At 38.0% G+C, this 25,037-nt stretch overlaps 1 protein-coding gene across 8 annotated transcripts in view; it reads right to left on the bottom strand.

Moving 5' to 3' along the window:
- Window positions 1–1,414: 1,414 nt before the first annotated feature.
- Window positions 1,415–25,037, bottom strand: part of ube2z (ubiquitin conjugating enzyme E2 Z) — a 71,884-nt gene continuing 48,261 nt past the window's right edge. For all 8 annotated transcript variants that reach the window (XM_022252500.2, XM_022252501.2, XM_087140299.1 and 5 more), the window contains one exon: window positions 1,415–1,951. In XM_022252500.2, coding sequence (XP_022108192.1) covers window positions 1,778–1,951 — 174 coding nt within the window. In that variant the 3' untranslated portion in view covers window positions 1,415–1,777. The remainder of the gene's footprint in view (window positions 1,952–25,037) is intronic.

Here is a 25,037-nt window from a genome sequence, read left to right as displayed (position 1 = left end):
CGTTAAGCATTTTCCAAAACTCAATTGGAAATTTACTTAAAGAGGTCTTTGTAGCGTGTCAAAAGTGAAGAACTAAAACTTTAAACTTCCACTAGCAAATTTCATTTGATGCTCCCAAAGAGGACAAACCCCTTTTCTTATTTTCTGCTGGTAGATTTTAGGGTTTTTGAAGTTACACCATCCCTTTTCATAAAACCCAATTTTCTGCTAGCAGAAATTTGAGTTTTACTTATTGACGACAGCGGGTGGTCCTGAAGTGGACAAGTTAAAAACTGAAACGTTGAACGAAAAAAGGTCTGAATTGAAAAAAGTTGTGTTAAGAGAAGCTAAGTGCTGTTTAATCAAGTGAACCACAGGTTTCAAAAAGGGGAAAATAAAGAAAGTAAATACGGTAAACATTAAAATGCAACTTGAACTTGCTGAATTAATTTCAACACCCCACAAATTCCAAAACACGTATTCAGCCAATAATTCCAATCACAAAAAGAATATCCACGACAAAAATAAATCTTTCAGCCAGTACACCAGTCGGTCACTGATATGACATCAAAGATTTAATTTAATACTTATCATTCAAGTCTTTCTCTTTAGGAGCATCGAATAAATTTGCTAGCAGAAGTTAGAACTTTTTAGCTGTCTACTTTTGACGCGTTACGAAGACTTCTTGAAGTAAAATCTAATTTTTTGCTGGCAGAAAAGCGAGTTCTTGAAATTGCTTTACGTAAATTCCTACCATCAGAAAATAAGAAAATGGGTTGTCCACTTTTAGAGCATGACAATACTTTTACCAGTGGGATTTTGAAGTTTTTAGCTGTCGACTTTTGACGTGCCACGAGAGTTGTTAGAGTAAAATCCAAATTTCTCCAAGTGGAAAATTGCGTTTTTTGAAAATGCTTTACGCAAAGTCCAAAATCTACAAGCAGAACATGAGAAAATGGGGTTGTCCACTTTTGACACTGCATACAACTATGCTATTTTTAAATTTGTATTTCTAAAGTTGGTACTGTAAACTTCTAAATCGGTTATGATCAGGGATTTGATTTGATTTTACCATTCAGAAACAGTGATGCTTGGCTGATGTTGTTTGGTGGGATGCTTGATCACCTACAAGTCATGTTTTTAAACAAGGGAGTTGACATGAACATAGTGATCGACACTATTTTCAGGGCTATGGCCGACGGTGGAGAAGGGCAGAGACAAGTTTCCATGCAAATGTCCATCCCTCCGCCCTCCCCTACCCCTGATTTAAAATCTTGAACAACTGTATACAAACCACAGTTTATTTGCTTTTAGCAACCCCACGATACAATACTTGCATCCCAGGTGCTCACAGCCCATAAATTTCACCCCAGTTATTCCATAGGATGCAACATAGATGACTCTTTCAAAGTATATGCAGAAAGCCAAGTACATGTATGTGTGCATTAGCAGAAGTCATATATTATCATATACTGTTTCTGTTGAAGTTGTATGGGGTTAATTAATACATATCTGCTTCTCTAGGTAATTCAAAGTGGGGCCAACTCTTTCCACTCCCCACTTCAGTTGGTCCATCCTGGCCGAGTTAGGACTGGTACTTCTGTATCAGAACAGTCCATTTTTTCCCCTGCTACAATAGAAATTGAAAAGACAGTCTAATATGGTAAGAATATGTACTGGTATTCATGCAACAGTCATGAGAATAAACTGGTTCCAGCATGTCTTCTAAGCCGGTTACTCCATTCATCACAGACAATTTAGGTAACACTTCCCAACAGAGATAAATGATTAAGATACTTCATCTGACAGAACAAGGTGTTGATGTGTCCATCTCATTGTCAGAAGTACCACTGGAGTCTGCATCCGATGCTTTGTTTATAGCCTCTTCTGCTTCCAATCGTTGTTTAATCTTCTCCAAACTCAATTTTAAAGTGTTATACTGGAACTTTCCTCTTCTTTCACCATAAGGATCCTGTAACATATGAGAGAATAAAAAATATATAATTTATTTGAATTTAATAGTACCGGTAGTAAAAGTAATTAAATTGACATCATTTCTTCTTGTTTAAATTATTCATATTCATTTTAGGCCATTGACGTTCAGAATCTTTAGACATTATACAAAGTTTTCAATGGCTCATGAGACAGCGACATGAATTGTAATGTAAACATAAGGTACCCTTCAGTATTATTTTTGTAGATTTTTTTAAGGGTAAGCTTACATTTAAGCTGGCGTTAGCCAGTTGAGTTACTACTCCACTTGACTACAAAGAGACATGGTTCACTTTTGGAAAGTACAAGTATTGATTAGGTTGAGGATTGGACATAAACAGGTTTTGGTGTGCACTTGCACTTCAGGGTGAGTTTGTTTTAATGCAACCCTAGCCGACAATCCCATCTTGTTTAGGACTAGTTATGCTCTAAAATGGTCTCTGGATACAAAAAGAGAATAGTTTACTTATTTTAGGTCAACTGGCTGTTATCATTGTCTCAGCCAATATTCAACCAGTACTTAAGACAGATCATCTAGCAGTTTCTTTGTGTAACAAATACTAAGACCAGGATATTGGACATTTAATAATTCCTTCACAAATGAAAAGACGTTAATCAATGTCATGAATCCCATTTGGGAAAGTTATCACTAAGGCTAAAAAGAGTAAACAGGGCTGAATGACTTTGTTCAGAGTTTTGCAAAATGGAAATTAGGGATTTTGTTATACTCAAAACAAAACCAAAACTGGAAATCAAAGTCAAACAATTAGTTCTTGAAAGATTGATTAACTTAAGTTATCAGTGTAACAAACAAATTGAAATGTCCAAACTACATAACACGTCACATAAAATCAGGGACTAAAGGTTAAATTTAAAAAAAGGGAAAAGGATGGTGAAAAATGTAGCATGGTATTCTAGGTTAAGAAAAACAAAATGCAGGAAACACCATGAAATGACTATTAGGAAAGACAAAAGGCAAATATGGAACACGATTTTTTGTTAACACAAGTTTGTATTTTTCTAATTCTGCTGACATAAGCTGGGTAGAGCACCTGGAATATATAAAGTTTGAGCACATACTGCACTATGAGCAATAGGGGAAATGTAGGGAAATAATCACAAAAGCAGAATAAGAAAAAGCTTTGGGTAGTTTAAAACCCAACCAAAGTCTAGGTATAGATGCTTTTACAGTTGAGTTTTCGAAAACTTTTGGAACCACCTTGAAAAAGTTTATGCAGAGTCCATGAATAAAAGTTAAAACAAAGGACAGTTGTCTATCCCACAGAAAAGTGCAATTATATTGCTGCTAAAAATGCATATTTGAAAAACTAATGACCGATCAGTCTACTCAACACTGATTATTTAATAGTTGCAAAAACCCTACTAATTCATCAGTCTGTTAGGCCCGGTAATACAATTACAATACAATCTTATCTGGATACATCAAAGGAAACATTTATTGGAGACAACATAATATTAATCTTTGTTATCCACTGTATTCACAATACAACCAAAAAAATGCTGCTATCCTCTTTATGGATACTACCAAAAAAGTTGACACAATCAAATGAAATTCTTTGTTAGCAACACTTTGAAAGTTCAACTTTGGAGATGGTTTTATTCAACGGAAGAATGTACTGAAATCTACAGAGAACTGTTATTAACAACATTCCTGGTCTTTTCACTTTCATATGAGGCCTTAGGTAAGGATGTCCTCCCTCGGACCTCATAATTTAACTTGTTCCCAGCGCACTAGCTGATAGGATAAAAAGCAACCAAGACATAAGTTTAAATGAAATTACATGGATGGAAACATCCAATTTACGTATTTCAGTGTATACTGACACTACTATCTTTGTGTTGGATTCTAAACCAGTGAGTAAAGCTGTAAGTATTGTATCAAACTTTGGCCATCTTGCTGGGTCTGAAATTAATCATCTATATAAATGTCCCCTATTTTGTAATTTTCACATACCACAGACCATCTGGCTACGCATACTGCATTGCCCAAATTCCAAAGACGATTACATGTATTTCCCACTTTACTACAAACACAGGAAATAGTTATTACTGAAAACAGATTACTTAAAATTTAAAAAGGAGTTTTCAGCCGGTTAATTCAGACCTGGGGGATAGGTAATTTTTTTTTTTTGGTTTGTATGTAAACTAAAAGACTCAAAATCTGTGACCCAAAAGCTATCGGTTTTAAAATATTAAAAAGAAGCAATGAAGCTTAGTTTAAGAAAACATGCCTGTAAACTTTTAAGTTGTGATTTGTGTATGAAGGTGGTCCATAATGAAAAGCAGGGGGTAAGTGCAAATTCAACGTGATGGAGCTGTCATTTAACAATGTAAACAAAAGTTACTACAAACATATTTGAATACCAACTTAAATGATAATTGGCAAATGTTTAAACTGTCTTTTTAAGCATATTAGCCGAGGCATTTTAAGCACACATGAAACGCGAAAGTGGATTCAGAATTGTGTTGGGTAAGATTATTTTTCATGTGTAAGTCACACAAAACAAGACTAACTTCAATTACAGCATTGAAACTGGTGTGTCCTCATCCTACAATTAGGCTTAGGCTTAGAAGTTACAAGCATCACGAGGTTACATTAAAGCACATAATTCATATACTGTATTAGTTGCTAGTTGTTAGAAGGCATGATTATAAGGTCATGGTAACTTTGATTTAGGTGGAAGTTTCTTTGTTTTTAATTCTTACTATGACACTCATGAAAAGCATGACCTACAGACGTTTCCCAGAATTAATGTTAATTTATAATAATAATAATAATAATTTATTCATTTATAATCAATTTGAGGCAAAATAAATTGCAGCTTCAAATAATTTATCACTGCGGGACATTGGAGGCTCTTGTCACTAAGTGGGTCAGTAGTGTTCACTTGAATACATTTAAACATGGTTGAGCCGATGGCATACAAGGGCGCCTCAAGTTGATCCTATTGTAGATTTCAATATCTGCTAAATGACAATGAACGCAAAAACATACAGGTACGTGTGTGTCATGTCACTCTTGTGCTGATATAGAATTGGTTGACAGTGTACAAAATCTGTCGATCCAGGCTACCACCGCCAGTCTTAGACTTCCTTTTAACACTATGATTGGCATTGATGGCTTAGCCTATGTGACCAACCTAAAGATATTGAACAGAATTAAAACATAATGACAAATACAGTTATATTAGGCCTACTTACAAAACAAACTTATTTTCAACATATTTTATTTCAGTATATTCAAACTAACTTACCATAGCAACTTAGAAATCTGTTATTAGTCTTTTGTCAAGCACGGCCTAACGCTTTAAGGAGCAACCCCAATGGTGATGAAAAAATGGGGAAGACAGTTTAATATACTCATGTAATATCTAAGTAATAAGTTATATATGTACTGGTAAAGTGGCACTATGAATTATAATAAAAAGTAATAATGCAATAAATATATGGACCAATTCTGTGGGTTTTTCCTAAACTCTCCACATTTATACCTTGGGTGGCGCCACGCAGAAATGCTTTTTTGATTACGAACTACTGTGGAAACATAAAACGTCATGACCTCGCAGGACCTGGTTTCTTGGATATGTTTTCATACAAAGACCTGCACGCCCGAGCTGCCAGCCTAGCCTGACACTTTTTCAGAAAAAAAATAACCAAAAAAAAAAAAAATTGAAAACATCGGTCCTTCACTATGAACTTACCAAGCTTTATTTATCAAATGATCTTGGTCTCCTCACTACCTCTTTCACAAGCGGTGGCCCCATAGTCGGCCTGATCGGCATCCCCTTGGCATCCCAGTGGCACGATAGGTTCAAAACGGTAAGGCTCCGTGCCTCGTGCTTGGGACAGTGTATAACTGTGACAACACCGATGTTACTATGCTACGTGTAATTATGTGCATTGCCATGACCACGCCTGCTCAGTGCATACATGCACCAGCCGGAGAACCATTTCCACGGTGCTAAGTCAACAAAATCCGGGAAAAGCCATATACATGAGATGTAAATGAGCGATGAAAACACGTTCCTTTCACAAAAGCTAGCCATACCACTCGGCAGAAACGGGTCTCAAAAGTGATTTTTATTAAACCAAAAATATTGTTGAATCTGGGTTTATGTGGCATACATATCTTTATTGGAATCCAAGTAAACATACTACTGCCAGATTTTTTCTTATTTTCTTCCACCGTTGGGGTTGCTCTTTAACCACATATCGCAGAGCCAATGTAACACACACTGTTTCAAGTTCTGCTAGCACAAAAACCCAGAGCTGTGAGAACAGTGTGCCCACAAGTTGTTTGTTGAGGGCAACGGTTACCAAGTACGGTCAATGGAATAATCGCATGATATTGGGGGTCAACTCTACATCAACCCGCTGATGATGGAAAGGAAAAAAATGCCCCGTCATTTGCAGACCTTAACAAACAATCCTGATCTGCAAATTCTCCTTGCCACAATCAGCATCCTGAGTTTCAGAGTTTGGGAATTGCCATCATTAACAGCAGTTTAATACCCAGTGATCAAACAATTACAGCTTTGATACATTATAAATCTCTACTGATCAATCAATCACTGCTGATTTTTTTTTCAGATCAGGAACGTTATATTTAGAAACACAGTCCATCATTTGCAGTTATCCAAAAAGTGACCGATGAAAAATAGTTGAAAAAATATGCTTGGCTTGCAGATAGTTATGGGATTAAACTCCCGGTGAATTCTCCTCTCTGGCAAGCTGTCATGTTGAAAAAAAAAAATGGAAGAATGAACAATGTGTATAAAGATGCATTTTTAAAATTGCCATTAGAGGCGTACACAAACGCGCCACAACGAGAGCACCATATACACCACGTCTATACAGCTTCGCAGAACTAGCAGAAACCCCACAAAAAAAAAGCTCCGCCCAGTCACGCGCTCGCCTTGAATGCAAGCAAACCACAGAGCTTACTACCTGAACATGTACCTACACAGAGTGCTGCGCTCCACCCATCCTGTTTACGTTACAGGACATTTACACTCATTATTATGCACACACACAAAAAAACCCCAAAAGTTCGTACACTTTCCCATGCACTATGCACTGAGCTGAAACCTCCTCGGGTTAGTTCTTATATATAGGCACCCTTTAGATTTTGAACAGTTTTTATAAGATTTAGCCTGTGTCACACACTTTAAATGTTTCCAAACTCCTTTAATGAAACAACATCGGCAGTTTACGTCAGATCAGTTGAGTTCGAAATGTATAAGATGAAAATAAAAATAAGAATGACCAACAAATAAACCTTAAAGGAACCAGGAAATAAAATTATTTTTTAAAAATTGTACTAAAACCCTTGAAGTTCTTCTTTGGGTTTCAATTTAGCTGATTTTAAATTTTTGTTGTGCAATTTCTACCCACATTTTGATGCATTTTTGTTTTATGCTAATGCTATTTGCATATTCATGAGCAAACCTATGATGTCGTCAAGGCACTGAATTTCAGTGTTGCACTGATTTGTGCACAGAAAATTTCTAGATTTTTTTTACCATTGCAATGGCAGATTTTATTTTCTTTGGCAATTTATTGCTGTGTAAGCATATGGCGATAATCCAGCAAAAATCCTTTTCACAGAAATGTTCCCAGACAGCACATTTGGGATTCACAATTTGAACATGAAAACAAGCAACCTTGACCGTGACTTCCTGGATTTACATCAGAGCAAAAGCGCTCTCACTTGTCCAGAAATACTTGGTCAATTTTTAATGCTTGAAAAGTGCACCGTTCAGTTCACGAAACTCAAAAAAGATGTCAAACAGTGTTCATACATGGAAGAGTACAGAGATACACAAAAAGTGATTCTACGAAAAATTCATTTCCTTGTTCTTTTAATGATATTGGACTGTCAAATAAAACCAAGTCACTGCTTTACATGTAGTTGGCAAATAACAGCATCTATGAAGAATCTACACTTATGTGACCTGTCACAACAAAATGAGAGTAAAGTCGCATCCCACGCTTTCCTATTTTCAGGGTTCAAAGTCATACTGAAGTGAAGGTCAATTTTGGGGTTTTGTAATCATTGGAAAGACTAACCCGTCTCATATCTAATTCAAAATATTTCGCAGAATCACATATTTTAAAATATCATTTTCTCAGCAATTTTCACGATAGCATTATTCGTGCCTGGTCTGAAATGTTGAAATAATGTTGGGAACAAAGACACAAAGCTCCCAGAATGATGTCCCATTGTTACCTTTTACTTTTACCCTTCGTAGTTTGTCATTTGATTTCTTTTATGAAATGTTTCAGCTCGCATTTCTGCAAATATTTCTTGAATTTGTAAAAGAAGTTCCTGACCCATTTTAAATTAAAGCGAGTATAAAATAAAATGGCGAGTGCTTTGATGATGGTAGGAGGAGCCATAGTCAATGCGCTGGCATTCACAGGATCCAACTTTCTATTTAGCAGTCTCAAAAACGTGTGGACAAAGAACGAAAGAGACATGATTTGGCTTTGGAACAAATGGCACATTTGGATATTTTAAACGAACGTATGAGGCAAGAACACGCAGGTCAACGCGAGTTTACTGATGTAGATGAAGCCCTACATGCTTATTCCGAATTGACGGGAACAAATGCTTTGCATACGTTGCCGCCTGAACCCAAATTAAGCATTTTTTACGTGCCTTCAGAAGACCAACGGGTTAGAGAGATCGTTTGGGTTCTTGAAGGAACTGCCTTGGTCGGTTTCTTATTTTAAAATGGACAAAGAATTTTCTAAATTATTTTATAGTCCGCAAAAACCTTGACAAGAAAAAGGAATAAGTAAATAACAGTAATGATAATAATAAGGATCGGTAAGAAGTTGAGTCGCAGGATATTCACTAGAAAAGACAAAGAGAAACAAGATGAGATTCAACTTGAGTTATAAAAAATTGTATTTTATTCTGACTGCCAAGAGAAATTGAACTGACAATTGCATAAAAAGGAACTAGTGAAATTTGGACAGTTTGCACAGCTAAAAAAAACTAATAGAAGAAATTCCTTGAATGGTGAACCAAAAGAATATAAATTACACACAAAATGGATAGACCAGACCAACCAGACCTTTAACCAAGACTTTCAAACGAGATTGTGTGACCCAATGCCTTTGAACATGACCGCTAATGAACTAGTGATTAACCAACACAGCACTCAGTAAATAGAAGCAAATATTATCGTTCTCAAGTTTAAGAAACCTGCAAAATACAACACAGGAAGGAAAAAATAAAGTAAGGTTACTATACAAGCAAAATCCTAAAAAAGTAGGAATTATTGATCACTGCAGAAGTGTAGTCTTGAAACCTATAATTGATTGAAGATATCTATCTGTGTGAGTGGGTCTCCGGTAGACTCCGCAGGCAAGACTGCAATCCCGCTCTCTGGAAACCTCGATGTCAACAAATGAAGGAATTAAATGAGAACCTACATGTGTGAAATGTAATCCCAATTTTATGAGAAAAGGCGAGCAAGAGATTATGCGAGATTCCAGCCACGTGCATGCACAGCCATATTAGAAAGCTGTGTCAGATGAAAGACCTTATCCTAGTTACAACTGAAGGGATCAATGAGAACTTGTCCTACTAATAGAGCTCAGTGCTTGTCCGAGAGCTTGCGAAAAAAACCTCACAAGCTTACTCGGGTGGGATTCGAACCCAAGACCTCCTGCTTACTAGTGCAGATGTCTTAACTGGACAAGCACTGAGCATACAGTGCTTATTAATATAAGTTGGGTAACGGCAAAACCTGTTATATTGTAACGGAATCCTTTAAGGACCCTGATAACAAACGTGGGATCAAAGAAACTAACTGAAAGGTATGATGCTTGGCCAACTTGCCAATCCGCAGAAATCTATCAGCGGCTTATTTATTTTCTAAAAAAAAGTTTACAAAATCAAGTAATTAATCACACAGGAATATGGCTATAGAGATAACAAATTAACTTAACTACAAGCAGTTGCACCATGCAGGGTGCAGTGACATTAAATATGCTCCTGCACATGTTGGCCATTTTAAATCACACACATGTGAACACAAACTACCTCAAAACCAAAGCGGGCGACGCCCTCCCCGCCAGAAATGGACCTGTAACAGAAAAAAATACCCTGGCCACATGCACAAGAGCATAGCAGTCCAGATATAAGGAATGGCTGGAGTGGAGTATCCCAAGTTTTTGTTAAAGAAATAAACACAAAAACTTACATACAGAAAAGATACAGGAACATCCCAGTTGTGGATGTTCCCCTAAGCGTCCCAGTCAAAGAAGTCCCTAGTGAGAATTTTTACACTCCAGTTTTAAGGATAGCCCAATGAATGCCAACAATAAGAGTGTGGCATGCCAAGTCCCAGGAATCTTTGTACAATACAAGATCATTGAACCAAGGTAGTAGTCCCCAGTAGGCTAATTAACTTAACAATGAAAGGTGTGGCATGTTGGACTGTTCCATTTAGTGGGACTGAACATAGTGGTATAGTCATGCATTTAAATCCAGATCAACTGATATGGAAAGCAAACTACACATATACATGAACATCAAAAATATAACAATTTAAAATGAAATCTGTAGCACACAACAAAAATTAAAATAAAACTAATTTTGTTACAATATAATTAATCCCGAATTGCGCCCAACCCCGGGAACTCTTCTAAACCCCGCAGGATTTATCCCAACTCCCACCCTCCAGATCTCTCCAGGGCTCTTCTCAACCCTCGGGATTCCGCCCAACCCCGGGGAATAAATCCCCTGATGACAACATCTCACAAAAGGGGCCAGATTTCCCCCAACCTAAAAGAAAAACCCCTTTCTTCCTAAATTGGGAGAAAGGGGGTTTGATAAAAATTGAGATTAAATTACAATTCCTATATATAAATTAGATATGAATACGCAAACAAAATCACAATGTCGCCCTGTCTTATTGGGCTTTAATCGACTTAAAAAAATCATTTTTATCCGCATTTGTCAAACAACATAAAATTCCATTACCTCCACCAGCTAAATGTAAACCACACACCAAACCTGAATTAATACGAGCAATTCAAGCGAGCCAACAAGAATTTAAAAATCTCACGAGACAGTCTTATCATCAGCTTTTAAAAATAGCCCAAGACAATGACATACCTGTTACAGCCACTGGCACAAAGGGTAACGTATTACGAAAAGACCTCATCACTGCAATTAAAGCTTACACTAAACTGGAAGCTATCGCAGAGATAAACATCCAAAGAATAAGACAATTTAAAGGTAACTACAGAAATTGCCCATGACTTGGCTCACTTTTTAGATTTTTACAAAAATTATATCGAAGATAAAGCGTTGACTGAGTTTAAAGAGATAGGCTCTTAGCCTACAAGTTGCAAACAGCGATAAAAGTCCAGTTTAAAATGGAAAAATGTGGAGTTGAAACCAAAATAGGTGTTTTCACGTTTACGAGTAAAAATAACACGGTGATTTCTAAACCAGAAGTCAAAAACATGTTAAAGCAACAAATAGCAAAACAATTGGAAGATGTCAAAGCTCACAAACAATGAGGATCTGGCTGGGCATTTGACAAAGTTGTTGCATTTTACATCAACGTGGTGCGGTATAACCCAGTAGGAGCGACTTACATTTTACGTCTCAAAGAACTGATAAACAAAAAAGCGATCATTAACGTTCAAAACAGAAATGACTCGGAGTGCATTCACTGGACGTTAAGAGCTATGTTAGGTTTATATTCTGACAAAGCCAAAAGTCAACTCGAAATCAATCCAGATTATAAAAAACACGAGGAAAAAACTTTGACGTACACGACAGACGACAGTTTAAATTGCACAAACATGGACTTTCCCACACCAATTTCACAGATTCCACACATCGAATCACAAAACAACTTAGCAATTAACGTATTCAGTTACACTGGGAAAGACTAAACACATAGGCGAGCCCATCAATTTACTTTATTTTAACCGAGGTGAAATAGCCCATTATTGCTGGATTACAAGTTTTTCTCGGTTGATGGGCGACGTCAGCAATCACAATGGTAAATCTTATTGGTGATATAATTGCCTACCCACCTTCAAACAGAAAAAAGACTCGGCAAACACCAAGAAGATTGCCAAGGAATGGACACAGCGCCTTGCAAAGTTGAATTACATGTACCTGTAAAGGTTCAACACATTCTCAAGTTTGAAAATTACAAAAATAAACTTTGGTCAGCATTATCAGCTGATGTAAAGACAGGCATTTCCTATAGTGGCATACACTCTGAGAAGAGAATGAGAAAACCGCTCATGCATGAAGACCGTTGAGTGACTCATAGGTAGACTGCATCCAGAATCGATCTTTGATTATTGAGACTGATGTCTTAAGGAGCCGACATTCTTTTTATAGATACTGGAATCAATTTTAGGGTTTCTGTAAAGTGTTTCATCATTTATTGCCACTGTTTGATATGCAAGGATTGAGTGAATCCGATGATATTTTTCATTGCAGTAAGAAATTGTGCTTGGTGAAGAATAATTTATGTTTTTAGAATACTTGGTAGATGCTACAAGTTGTAAACGGTTCTCTGAGTCATTCTGACTTCATGCTTTGAGAGAGTAACATTGACTCCATACCAAAGCTCATACAGTGTTTGCCTGATCTGTTTTATTACAGTTTTCAACTTCTGGAGTCGTGATTGCATCCCGAGTCACCGGGGGTGCAACAAATGTAACAACTGCTGGATCTGTGAAAAATCGATATATCCAGCGAGAGACTTGCAGTGTAAATGTCCCATCCCAGATAAGCCAAAAACTAAAGACCAAAAAGCAGCTTTTAGTTTCAAAAATGACCGTAGCTTCACAGACTACAACTGCGTGAGCTGCGAGAAGCCCATCAATAAATTTCGCAAAGTCCGCGATCACTGCCACATCACGGGTAAGTACAGGGGCCCAGCACATGCTCATTGCAAACTATGAGTCGTACCCAAGCAAACACCCATTCCAGTAGTGCTTCACAACTTGGAGAAATACGATGAGCATCTAATTATGCAAGGAGCTCGTGTGTTCAATGGTACTAAAATCAACGTTATCGCCCAAAACACCGATAATTATATATCCTTCTCATTTGACCAACTTAGATTCCTCGACTGGTTTCATTTCATGGCAGCTTCACTCGATCGATTGGTTAAAAACTGTTCTCCAGATGATTTTAACCTGCTCTATGAAAGATTTCCAAACAATACAGACTTACTTTTAGAGAAAGGCATTTACCCATACGAGTACATTAACTCCTTTGATCGATTTGAAGAAAACAGCTACCCCCTGTTTTCTTTCATCTTTTTGCAAAGTACATGCTATTTGCTCTTTGGTGTTGATTTTTCATTGTTTTTATCTCATCGATTCATTAATTGGGATTAATTTCAGTCATATTTTATTGAAAAGAATGAAAACGAGCAAAAAGAAAATCTGTGTATGTAGGTGCTCTCACATAACAAGTGTAAGTCCAGAATTTGTCACTTTTTAATTTACCCGGCTTATCCTTGTTCAAATGTCCGTCCAATTTCTTTTTAAGACCGTTGATGAAGTTCCCATTCGTGGTAGATTTGTAACCTTATAAATATTTTTCTGTGGTCCTTGCCAGCAGTTTCCAAGTAGTTCTCCCACTCCTCCTCACAACTTGTCTACAATTGTACTACCGCAAGTTTGAACACGGATTTAGGTAGTTACCATCCAGCCTGCACTATATTATTACGCTCAGAATATTCAGTCTTCCTTCAGTTTAGTCTTCTCGTTAACTTCATCAGCACCACACTTTCAATGATATTAGTCCGCCGGCGTGTTTCTTAGTAAAACACTGCAGATCCTACAACCATTGTGACGGTGTCTCTTCTTCCTCTCTGTTTGGCCTCGCGCTTAATTTCTCATCAGATCTGCATGTTACATTTTTGCAAGCACGTAATAATGATAGATGTATTGTATCTTAGAATGGATTTACAATAAAAATCAGGAAAAGCTAAAACGTTGTTGTGACTAACGATGATGTTATATATTTCCTGGAGACAATGCCGATTTGTCGCGAAGGTCTTTCTGATTACATTTGATTTAAAAAAAGGAAAAGAGTTTTCTTCAACAAATCACTCTTAATGAAAACACAAAGTTAGAAAGAATCCATGAAAAAGAACAACAGAATCGTGGCCTGATACCTATGGCATGTACTGTGCAAGCACAGGCCGGGGGAAGGAAATGAAAGAAAACAGTAAAGGCGCCCTCTATAAACACCATGAAGCAAAGCTCGACAGCACACGACGCGTCGCGTCGTGGTTCAGGCGACGCAATGCACGACACGACGCACGACGCGACGCACGACAGCATGACGCGACGGGCGACGGGACTGACGTGGATTTATGCGGAAAGCCGTCTGTGGCTAAGGGTCGAGAAGTTTGCGTACTCCGTCGTATTAGTCTATGCGTGGTCAAGTTAATGAGGCTATAGCGCGGCCCGCCATTTATTGTCATTATGATGCTTTACTAAATAATTCATGATGGCTTCCAGGCAGTATTATAACGCGAAGTCCACGAACAAACTGCATCGAGGTAATTCCCTGCAGAATAAATGAAAATGACATCAGCGCATTTTACATGCAGTGTTTGCAAAAAATAAAAAAATTAAAGCTCTAAACAGATTGTTTTGAAATTTTGACAAGTTTCCTCTATGTGTTTCTTTCGTACGTTCCTGGAATTTTGTTTGCTAAACTCTAAGTGGTTTTGGTTTTATGGTAAAACTTACGCGTCTTTCGCGTTCGTGTTCCGGAACAGTCTGGAAGGTCAGCACACGCTGGCATCATTCTCCGTGGCTCTTCGCACGAACTCGTTTTCGGGACAGAATTTTCCGAAAATGATCCGGGCATTCTGATTGGTTTAACTGTGTTCGTGGCATTTTCCGAATAGATCCGAAAGTTCCCTTCACCAGTGTTCCATGACGATCCATTCACAGACGGTAAAGTTACATTTTGAAAAGTACAACGTAGTTTTTCGAGACTAAAATGTCCGTTCTTTGTCAGAGAACAAGGTACGTGCACGTCTTTGATCTTTCATCGTTATTTTCATTTGGGTTGCAAAGTTTTATGATGTGGAACGGCCCATGGAAAGCGAAATGAAAAGGAGAGGTTTTGGCGATTCGCCGAGTGTGGTTGCACACGGCGCACGGAGATGCCTCGTGGCATGCATGGTGCTGTCTTGTATTAGTGCGAGTCTGCGTTCATGTCCATGTACATACAGGGTATGCATAGCAGTTCACGGCATGCCTGTCTGTCTGTCTGCTGGTACCAGAATTTCGTCCTTTAAGCAAGCGAGTGAAACGAGTGAAAGAACAACGCGATTCGTTCATTTATCATTGGGTGTATAACTCAGACTTTAAAGATAAAGAAAAGGCCCTCAATTCGGTTTTTGCGCAGTTAAGTTTTAAAAAAAACTTCTATTTGACCCGTTTAACAGATAGTACAAAGTAACAGATGGTACAAAGTGGGCCCCATTTTTACCTGCCTGCCATTGACTCGTTGAAACTGGCTGGTGCGCTTCTCTTCTTGATTAACGTCTACGGACCAGACGGGATTAGTTTCTAATTTGACGGCTTCTGCGGGCTCTTTGTCTATTAACCTAGTCTTTTTCTCGTTTAACGATTTCACGACTGTGGCCAAGTCAGAAGTGATCTTTTATAAATTTGTTTCACGGCTTCTAACGTTTGATCGGTGGTTTTACTGGTCAACGATTCAGCCTCTTTATACCTAGAACCCACGTCTACTACCGTTAAGGCATATTTAAAGGTTTTACAGTTGAGGCAAGTATAACATATCTAATTGATGCGCTTTGTTTGGTTTGACTGATTCTGATTGTAAAGTCGTTGGTTGGGAGGGTAATTAAATTTGCCAAATAGCCTGCTTTTTTAGCCAGTTTTTAATACTTGTCTTGTCTGCACCGGTCTTTTGGTGTAAATGATGGACCGCACTTTCTCCTTTCCAATAGCCTTTCGGGCTGTAAAACAACTTTTAAAATTCTTAGTTCTTTTCTTCCTTTCCTTTCCTTCCATTTTTAAAAATAAACTTACTTTAAAATAAATGGCAAGCACTTTAATGAAATACCTTTTTGTATAAATGCTGTAATGATTCAAATAAAACACAATATCTTATTAATAATGGGTGACACGGGCAGTGGAAAGACAAATTGCATTTTGGATCTTTTAGAGACTGAGTATCGATTCACATTTGAGACTATTATAATAATTTGCCCCACGTTATTTAAAAATAAAAATTACCTAGAGCGGCTATGGATCTACACAGACGAAGGCGTTTATTTATGCGACTTGGATCGAGAAAAGTTGGAGCTTAACAAAGCAATTAATTTAGACCAGAAAATCTTCGATGGCGTAAATACTTTATTTATTATCGACGAATGCGCCTCGGGTCAGATTATTAAATACCGCAAGAAATCTAAAGGAAGCAATAAGTGTGCCTAGAGCAAAATGGCCTTCAGCGGTAGACATAACTTGCACTCGTGCTGGCTTCTCACATAAAAATACAATGCCGTTTTAAAGTACTTCAGGAGTAATACAGCGTGGGTGACTATCTTTTATTGCAAAGATAAGTCATCGGTTGATCAAATGTTAGATGAAAAAGACGTGGTGCCGTATGAAGAACGTGATCGATTGAAACAGCCTTTACGAAACGTTAAATTAAGTAAGTTACTCGTAAATACTCGGTCGCCGGTGAATTATCATGTTCAATAAAAGTGAGATTTTTGGGGGGAGCTCATATAAAAGTAGAAAGATGGAGAATATAATGTGTAATCGCTGTAAGAAATTAAAACTAATTTCTAATTTTCGAATGAAGTCCAACGGCGAGATAAGTTTATGTTGTAATAGATGTATTGATAGACGAATAGAGAGCCATAATAAAAATAAATGCCCACACGGGAGACGTAGACATGAATGCAAAATTTGTAGCGGCGCGATCAAAATTATAATCAATCGATGATTACAAAACTCTAAACGGTGCGACAAACAGAATAATTTATTCAGCCCTGAAAAAATTATCGACAGAGAGTTTCTAAAAGGATTAGTCGACGAGCATGAAAATTGTCACTGTATCGATTGCAAAGTTAAATTGCAATATATCGAGGAAAGAGCCGACCAGGCGACGATTGAAAGATTACACACGGACTTTGGTCATTTAAAGTGGAACTGTGTCCTGGCCTGTCATAAGTGTAATCCAATGCGCAAGTGTAATATGAGTGTCGAGTCAACTGATTTATAATAACCTGCTTGCTAATATTAGCTAGTTATGGGTTACTTAATGTTTGCTTATCATTTGCTTGAGGTAGGTTAACGCAGCTTAGCTTAATCTTTTTTTAGTTTAGTTATAATTAAATAACAGCAATGTTACAATTGATTCAGGTAGTTATCGAGCTAGTTACTGCAGCTAATTTGTCGTATTATACCTACGAGTACCTACGACTGAAATTTACGTTAACTTCTCAGGGGTGGCTCGTGGCGCAAGGTGTATTACCCGCAAGTTTGCCCAGTAGTTAAAGTAAGTACGGTTTCCAGTTTAAATCGTTTATTTTAAAGTTAACCACTACCAGCCGGGGACTCCGAAATCGGAGCCGTATGGTTTATATGTGTGGCCGGGGTCTCCGAACTCGGACAAAGGAAACAGGGCCCTGTAACAAAAGACCGTACTCCGAACAAAAGACCAGGCTGCTGGGCATGACCGGCATTTTTCACTCTCAAAAGTGGTGATAATCCAGCGTTATTTTGAAACCGTATACCAGGGTTTGGGGTATTTAGAGCAAGCGGATTACCACCGGGGACAAAAGCTCTCCACCACCGCAGCGAAGAGCCACACAGCACCGCTGCATGCTAATCTGGCCCCTATTGAAAAGAGGTCAGCAGTGCACTGAGCCAGGTTCGTGAACAAAAGACAGTTGTATAACACCGCACAATCTGGGCTCTGTTTACAAGGCTGCAGGCCTGGCTGAAATATTCGGGAGTCAATGAAGGTCACCTGTCAACTTAGAGTAGTGCCTGAAGATTACTCTGTGCGGCTATAAACGACCGTTAAATGGAATGATGAATTGTTGAAGGATTTTGAAAACGGAAAAAATGATAGTCTTGCCGGCCCAGCATCCTCAACGTTGAAAAATGCCCCGGTCCGAAGTGGTTAAAAGTTGAAGTTAAAGAAGTTAAATGGCAGAAAGCGGATTTGATAATATACCCATGGATCGCGTGGATGAAGAAGAAAATGTTCCCGAAGATGAAGAACTCGATTGGGATACAGAACTCGATATCAACCACCAGATGAAACCTCCTTTACAGAAGGTCAAGCATTAGGCACGTCAGACTTGTGGATAGAGTTAATAAAAGGCAAAATGTACGATTTTATGACACGATCAGAAAAGAACCGGGTACGAACCAATAATCGAAGACCCGAATTTTTTCAATCTCGATAGTAAAGATCGATTGTACGTCATGTTTGAGGATAAAAAGTTCTCTTAACTCGGGGAAATAATAGTAGTAGTTAGTCTAAACAGAATTAGGCAAAAAACAAACACCAATTTTATAAGACGCGTCCTAGGCTTAGCGACTACGCTTCTGGTAAAACGAAAAAAGAATTACAGAAGATAACCCGTGTACTTTCAGAGCTTCAACACAAAAACCTCGAGATCCTGGAACTCCCACAGTCATCAGATCGCGTCAGAGACATTATAGAAGAGCTCACTCAAGATACAGACGGGCTAAAGTACAGGGAACGCGTCGCTTTAGATAAATCATTACAGACGACCAAAGGAGAATTAATTTTAAACCAGGGCAAGTTAGACCAGTTAGACACTAAGATTGAACAAATCAAAGCCAAATTAGAAGAAGTGGCATCTGAAGGAGAACGTACGAATCTTCAACGTCAATTGGACGACTTACAAGTCGAAAGACGGGGCAGGCTAGAAGTTGTCGATAGGAACACGGCCCAATTAAGGGGCCAAATCAATCGCATCAAGGAAACGATTACAGCAGTGATGGACGGCGATATGACTTTACGCGAGAAGATTCGAACGTTGTTTAGAGAGCAGGGCGTCAGGATCGTAAGCATCTTAACGCCTTTTTCACTAGCAGTAAGTACGAATGTATCTAGCATCGTAGCCGCTGTCAGAGCTGCCGGCACGCCTAGTCCAAGTCCCGCACCAGAACCGACCCCGACACCTGAACCCCCGGGTAAAGGAGGCGTAACCGATTGGATCGAACGTCAATTGTGGAACTTGGCAAACGTATTGAAGAAACTAAGGTTGAAAGCTTCAGGCACTTTGCCCTGAATCATCGGCACTGGCACGTAACCGTTGTTATAGTAGTAAGCCGTGGCTTATCCGTTTGACAAAGTATCCCTAGTTTGTTTGTAGGACTTATTCGGGTCTACGTTGTACAGTACACAAGTGTCTATAAACTTCCGATGATCGTAATTGTTATGCAATGCGTCAAATACGTCGTCACTCGGAACTGGCATCACGCAGTCGTGAAATATTTTTCGTATGGTGTAATATATGTGAAAGTTGAACAAAGCCGACACATACGGATTGGTGTCAGACAGTAGATTAAAACCCACGCCACAAGCAGTCGTTGCGTAGTACACCGCAAAGTTAAATTGATTTTGGTAGAATGAAATCGGCTCCGTAACCCAACGGTTGACCGCTTCGTCTGTTTTCACTTTTGGGAATTTATACGCGTGCATTAAATTGGGAAACTCGACTGAAAACCAGTTGTCTTTATTGACAACAATCGATAAATGACTAATGTTATGTCCCATCTTTTAAATAAAGGGATTTTTTTGTGCACTACGTGTTAAAAGGGAGTGCCATTGGTTTTACGTCTCGGCAAGCGGATGGTATTTAACTGACTTGGTAAAACTTACTCGCCAAGTTTTTCATAAGATCTTTTTTTTTAAACGGCCACCCTTTCATTGGCTGGCGCTTCCGCTCTTTCATTGCCTTTCGTTCAAATTCTTCTTTACTGAACGTTTTAGCTTCTTGCAGTTTGGTGCTTGTGTTTGATCTGATCTTTTTTTATTTCGTGAACTTTTTTCAGTTTGGATAAAATCAGTACAAAAATCTATCAATTTTTGTGGGTGTTTTATCTGTACAAACCAAGTCGCGAGAATTTGCATCTACAACGCCCAATAAGTCTGAGGATTGCCCGTTATAAAATTGGTGCTGGTGTTTGACTGGTCACAATGAATAAATAGATATTTTAGGGGAGTTAAATCACAATTACCTTTATAAATGGTCATGTATGTAAGGTCGGATCTGGGTAGGTTCAACAAATTTCCCACTTCTTTCTTTAAAATCAAATCGAGTCTAGGGTCTAAAACGGCTAAAGTCACATTAGGGTCGTCATGAGATTCAGTACTGATTCGGCGTTGTTGCGAACTTTATTCGCAAGAACACCAAGACTGGATACTGAATACTGGATACTGAGGAGCTGTACAATGATGCAGGACTTATATACAGTTAGAAACAGGATGTAGTTCAAGTCACAAAACTTAAGAAAGGAAAGTCTTAGTCACATGTCTTAGCTGGATTCTTAGAACAATGACTGTGAATGAATAATTTCACCTTAAAACAAAGTCCTTGGTGGATAACAGTAGAAACTTAAATGAAGCATGCTGAAGTGTGCCACAGTCTCTGGGCTAACAAGGTCAAATAGGCGGAAACAATATACAGTGTACAAGACACTGTGTGGGTGTACTCTTACAAGGAAAATGCAGTGAGTAATGTGTCTAAGAATGGCAAACAGGATATTTACAGGTAATGAGAAAGTTGTCAAAGTTAAACATGAAGATTCTGAAAGCTAAATTCACTAATAGATAAATGCAAATAATTCAAGGAAACGTGCAGAAAACGCTACATCACTAAGTTTGACTTTTCGTGAACTTTAATTTAAAACGTACACCTGGAATGGCGTTTAAAATAAAATCAAACCAATTTACATCGTAATAACCGGATTCTAATATAATGCTACCGGTTTTAATGGCGTCTACTGTGCCAAACATATATTTTGCATGAAGTTTATTAAATATAGGTATCACATTTCCTCTGAAATTAAGACTTTTAGGATAGTCCATAAACCACCAATAATTATCATACTCGGGAGCACGGTCATCAAGGACCCAAACATATTTTCTTTTAATTTCGGTCGTAAAGTCAGATTCACTAGGGGATTGATCTAATGAAACGCTATTAAAATCTAATCTGTCAAAAATTGCTTGAAAAGCCTTTAATAATCATGTCAATTTAGATACAATTGAGCTCAATATACCCCTTCTTCCTTGTGAAACACTCCGGAAATCGTTTATCTGTGAATTAATTGCAGCAAAATCTCTCTATTTTTAGTTTCTGCGGCAAGAAAATTATGACTGTTTATTGGATACGTTTCTAAAAATTCGTTTTTAGTGTCTACCGTTTCTTCTAAATTTAAATAGTCATCAAAATTAACATACGTACGAAAACCACCAAAAACCTGATCTGTCCTAAGATATTCATTAAAACACTGCTCTAAAACGTGAGTATCAAAAGTGCATGGGCTTTTTGAATATTGTTGCTTCGAATAGCACGTTCCCATACAACTAAATAATCATAACTTTTTCTAAAAAATCACTCATGGTAGCTATTTCAGAAACAAAGATACTAAATAAACAACTGGTTGCAAAACTTATTCCACCAGCTACTTTATCTGTTTAAAACATATCTTTATGATATTCCATTAATTTTGTGTTTTTTATTCCTTCTATACCTAAAGTCAAAGGCGTTTTTTCTCTACTCAATTTCCATAGTTTGGGTAATATTAAAATACTTGGTTTCCAATTGCATATTTTTGACTCAATGGATTTATTACTTTTTTCGTTATGAATGATATTTTTTAGTCTAAACGTCTGTGGATTTTTGGTCAAGTGAAAAGTGTGTGTCTCCATTTTATTATATACGTTTTAAATATAAACGGGTTTTAAAAATCTTGTTTGGCAAGTTTAAATTTATCGAGGGCGTTGTTCCAGTGCTTATTCGAGACTTGAAATAATTTTCTAATGGTTGATTCAACTTTTCCGGTTACGTCTTGGTAACAGACCGCTATTAGGGCCTTCAGCGGTTTGCCTCTAGAAATGTTACCCGCTAAAACTCGGTTCAATTTGTATTCTATGGTGCCCGCTTGATCATGCGTCAATTGAACGTTTAATTCTTTGAAAATTACTCGACTTTCGCTTCGGTTTTTATAAACGAAACGCTGGTTATATTTCCTGCGATGTTTTCCACTTCGTCTGAATAAATCTGACAAAATATTAATCCACAATCCCGGCATATGAGTTTATAATCTCTGATCATTTTGACGTCATGTGGGTATGTGGGTTCTTCTGATGAACGTTGCGGCCAAGTAACTTTTATGCCAGTTAGGTGGTAAATCTCTTGATCTGTCATTGTTTTTATTAATAGTCCGTTTATTTAAGGTGGTTAAATAAGGGGTTTTTAATCATGATTTGTAATTGTTGGCGTCTAAAATTTCTACTTTCCTCCTCTGGAGAAATCCTAAATTCCTCAAATGCTGGAGGTAATTCCGGCTCCATTGGTTCTGTGTACCTGTTTCTTCGTCTTCTTCAGGCCCATACTCTTCTTCAGATTCTTCTGCGTTTAGGTACACTTCTTCGGTTTCGTCGATTATTAGACCTAATTTTTGCAACCTACTGTCTAATTCCGTTTTTGGTTCAAAGACGTCTGAAATAAATTTTAGTCTTTTATAATGCCCGTTATTTTGGTCATCAATGAATATTAAAAAACAAGGATCGAGAAATTAAAGATAAGATGATTGAAATTCAAACAGATCAAACAAACAAAATGAGTGACATGAGAGCCAACGTGGATCTCAACTCTGACATGCTTTTAGATCTTGCAAAAACATTATTTCTTGTTTAAGATTTTTAATTAAAAAACAGTCTATAATAAATTAGAGTACTCAATACACAAAAAAGTTGAACCTGAGCCGCAGGCTAAAAGTTCCTCGTGCCATTAACCCTAACCTTCCTCAATCCTTCACCTGTTGGAGGATTGAGGAGGGTTAGGGTTAAAGGCGAAAGACGCGAAGTCATTGTTATGCACAATCCTGGCTCAATGTCTGCGACGCACACGTTAAATGTTAAATTCCCGGCATTGGGTATAGACGATGTTATAGTATCGGGCACCGTAAAATTGGCGTTCAAGTTGGACCTAGAAGGAGCATCGGACGACAATCGAACCGTATACAACAACGTGGCGAGGAACCTAGTTTTAGAACTCAACGTCAGTTTACAAGGCAACAGAATCGTCAGCTACCACGATGCAGACGTATTTCACAATTTTAGAGACAATTGGCTACCCATGACGCAGACTAAAACATAGCGTACTTTGGGTTGGAAAGGGAAAACGTCGCCAAATTGCAGTTGGGTGCAGCTGATGCAGTCGAATCTGCCAACGACGGTAGAGACAAAGCCATCGCCGTCACTTTTAAAAATAGATAGGCCATACCGTTGGTCGTTCCCATGTTGAAAGATCACGGGCCATTTTATCCCTCAGGTTTTAAAGAACCATTAACGTATCAGTTGACTTTTAACGGTCACGATAAAGTAGTTAAATCGACCGACACGGCCGCAGAATATTCACTTTCAGACTTGACATTGGAATATTAAGTCTTGCCCACACGCTGAGGCAAAAACACAAAGGCTCCGTATATTATTTATTTGACCGGTTTCATTCGTGGAAGAAACAGTCAGTCAGCAAATCAGACACATTGTGGAATATTAACATAGACCAAACGATTAGACGTTTGAAGGGAGTTTTGGTTTTGTTCAAAGACCCGGTCCGATTTTATAATCTGCACATTACAAAAGCAATCGTCACGGTCGAAGGTAAACCGAATCGATTGTATTCGCAACGACTTTTCAAATATCAACATTTTCCCGAAATTTCCAAGTTTTCGGCGATTCCGATTCAGAATCGGCTCGAGCGGTCGTGAAAGACCTGAATCTAACTGGCGTTGGCATGGCTGGTTATTTGAAAGACAAGTACGGTTTATGGCTCAATTTCAGGAGATCAGACGACAACTCGGCACACGGGTCAGGTAGGCCGCTTGGTGGAAGTGGTGACATTTCAATTCAAATGAAGCGTGAAGCAGAAACTAAGGGGCAGTTGATAATGTACGTCTTTTTGGTGATGGACGTGCAATTGACGGTCGAAGAGGGTAATTTTAAAAGTTTGGTTTATTAACATGAATATGAACAAGTATAAATCGCCTCACTGCGCCTTAATTGTGGGCAAAACAGGCTCGGGGAAAACCAAAAAAAAAGATCTACAGGAAAAACAACAAGACTCAAAGCCGATCAAAAAGAACAAGAATTAATATTAGATGATACCTGTGATCCAATTTGAAAAAAACGTCATTTGAAGAACCCAGAGAAGATACATTGGAAGAAGGGGGAATAATATTTAGAAGTACCCCCAAAGTTGACAGTTTTTATAAATTTATAATAGATCAAGGCATAAATGATGTTCCGTCGGCACCCAATTATGAAAATTCTAAATTTTACAAACATGAAGGTTTATTTTACAAAGCCGATGGTACGTGTACACTTAAAGAAGTACGTCTGACCGACAAAAGAAACCCCATTAAATTTGTAAAGCAAGAAATGCCAAGGACGCTGGTTATAATGGGCCAAAATTTATTAGAGAAAAGTTAGGAATTGAAAATGATGAAATAAAATTAGCTATTTTACGAAAAAAAATCGTCTCGAGAGCTAAACCATCTGGTTACATAAAACTACAAGATTTTGCAGAACCAGAGACTGCGCTGTTAACGTGTTGAAGAAACTGGGTCTGTCTGCCTTGGGCGCCTTACCCGGTATAAATGGTAGCGTGTTGAGTTGGTTGTTTAACAACGGGGGGTTATTTAATTTTGAATTTTATACAAAAAACCCAAGTTAATGAAATCTTGCAAAAAAATTAAAGCCCTTTTCA

Source organism: Acanthaster planci, linkage group LG08 (assembly GCF_054643075.1).
Source record: "Acanthaster planci isolate LZ-2023a linkage group LG08, COTS_SCS, whole genome shotgun sequence".
In the NCBI taxonomy this organism is placed as follows: domain Eukaryota; kingdom Metazoa; phylum Echinodermata; class Asteroidea; order Valvatida; family Acanthasteridae; genus Acanthaster; species Acanthaster planci.
The sequence above is the reverse complement of the archived record's forward strand: the minus strand, read 5'-3'. Positions and strand labels throughout refer to the sequence as shown.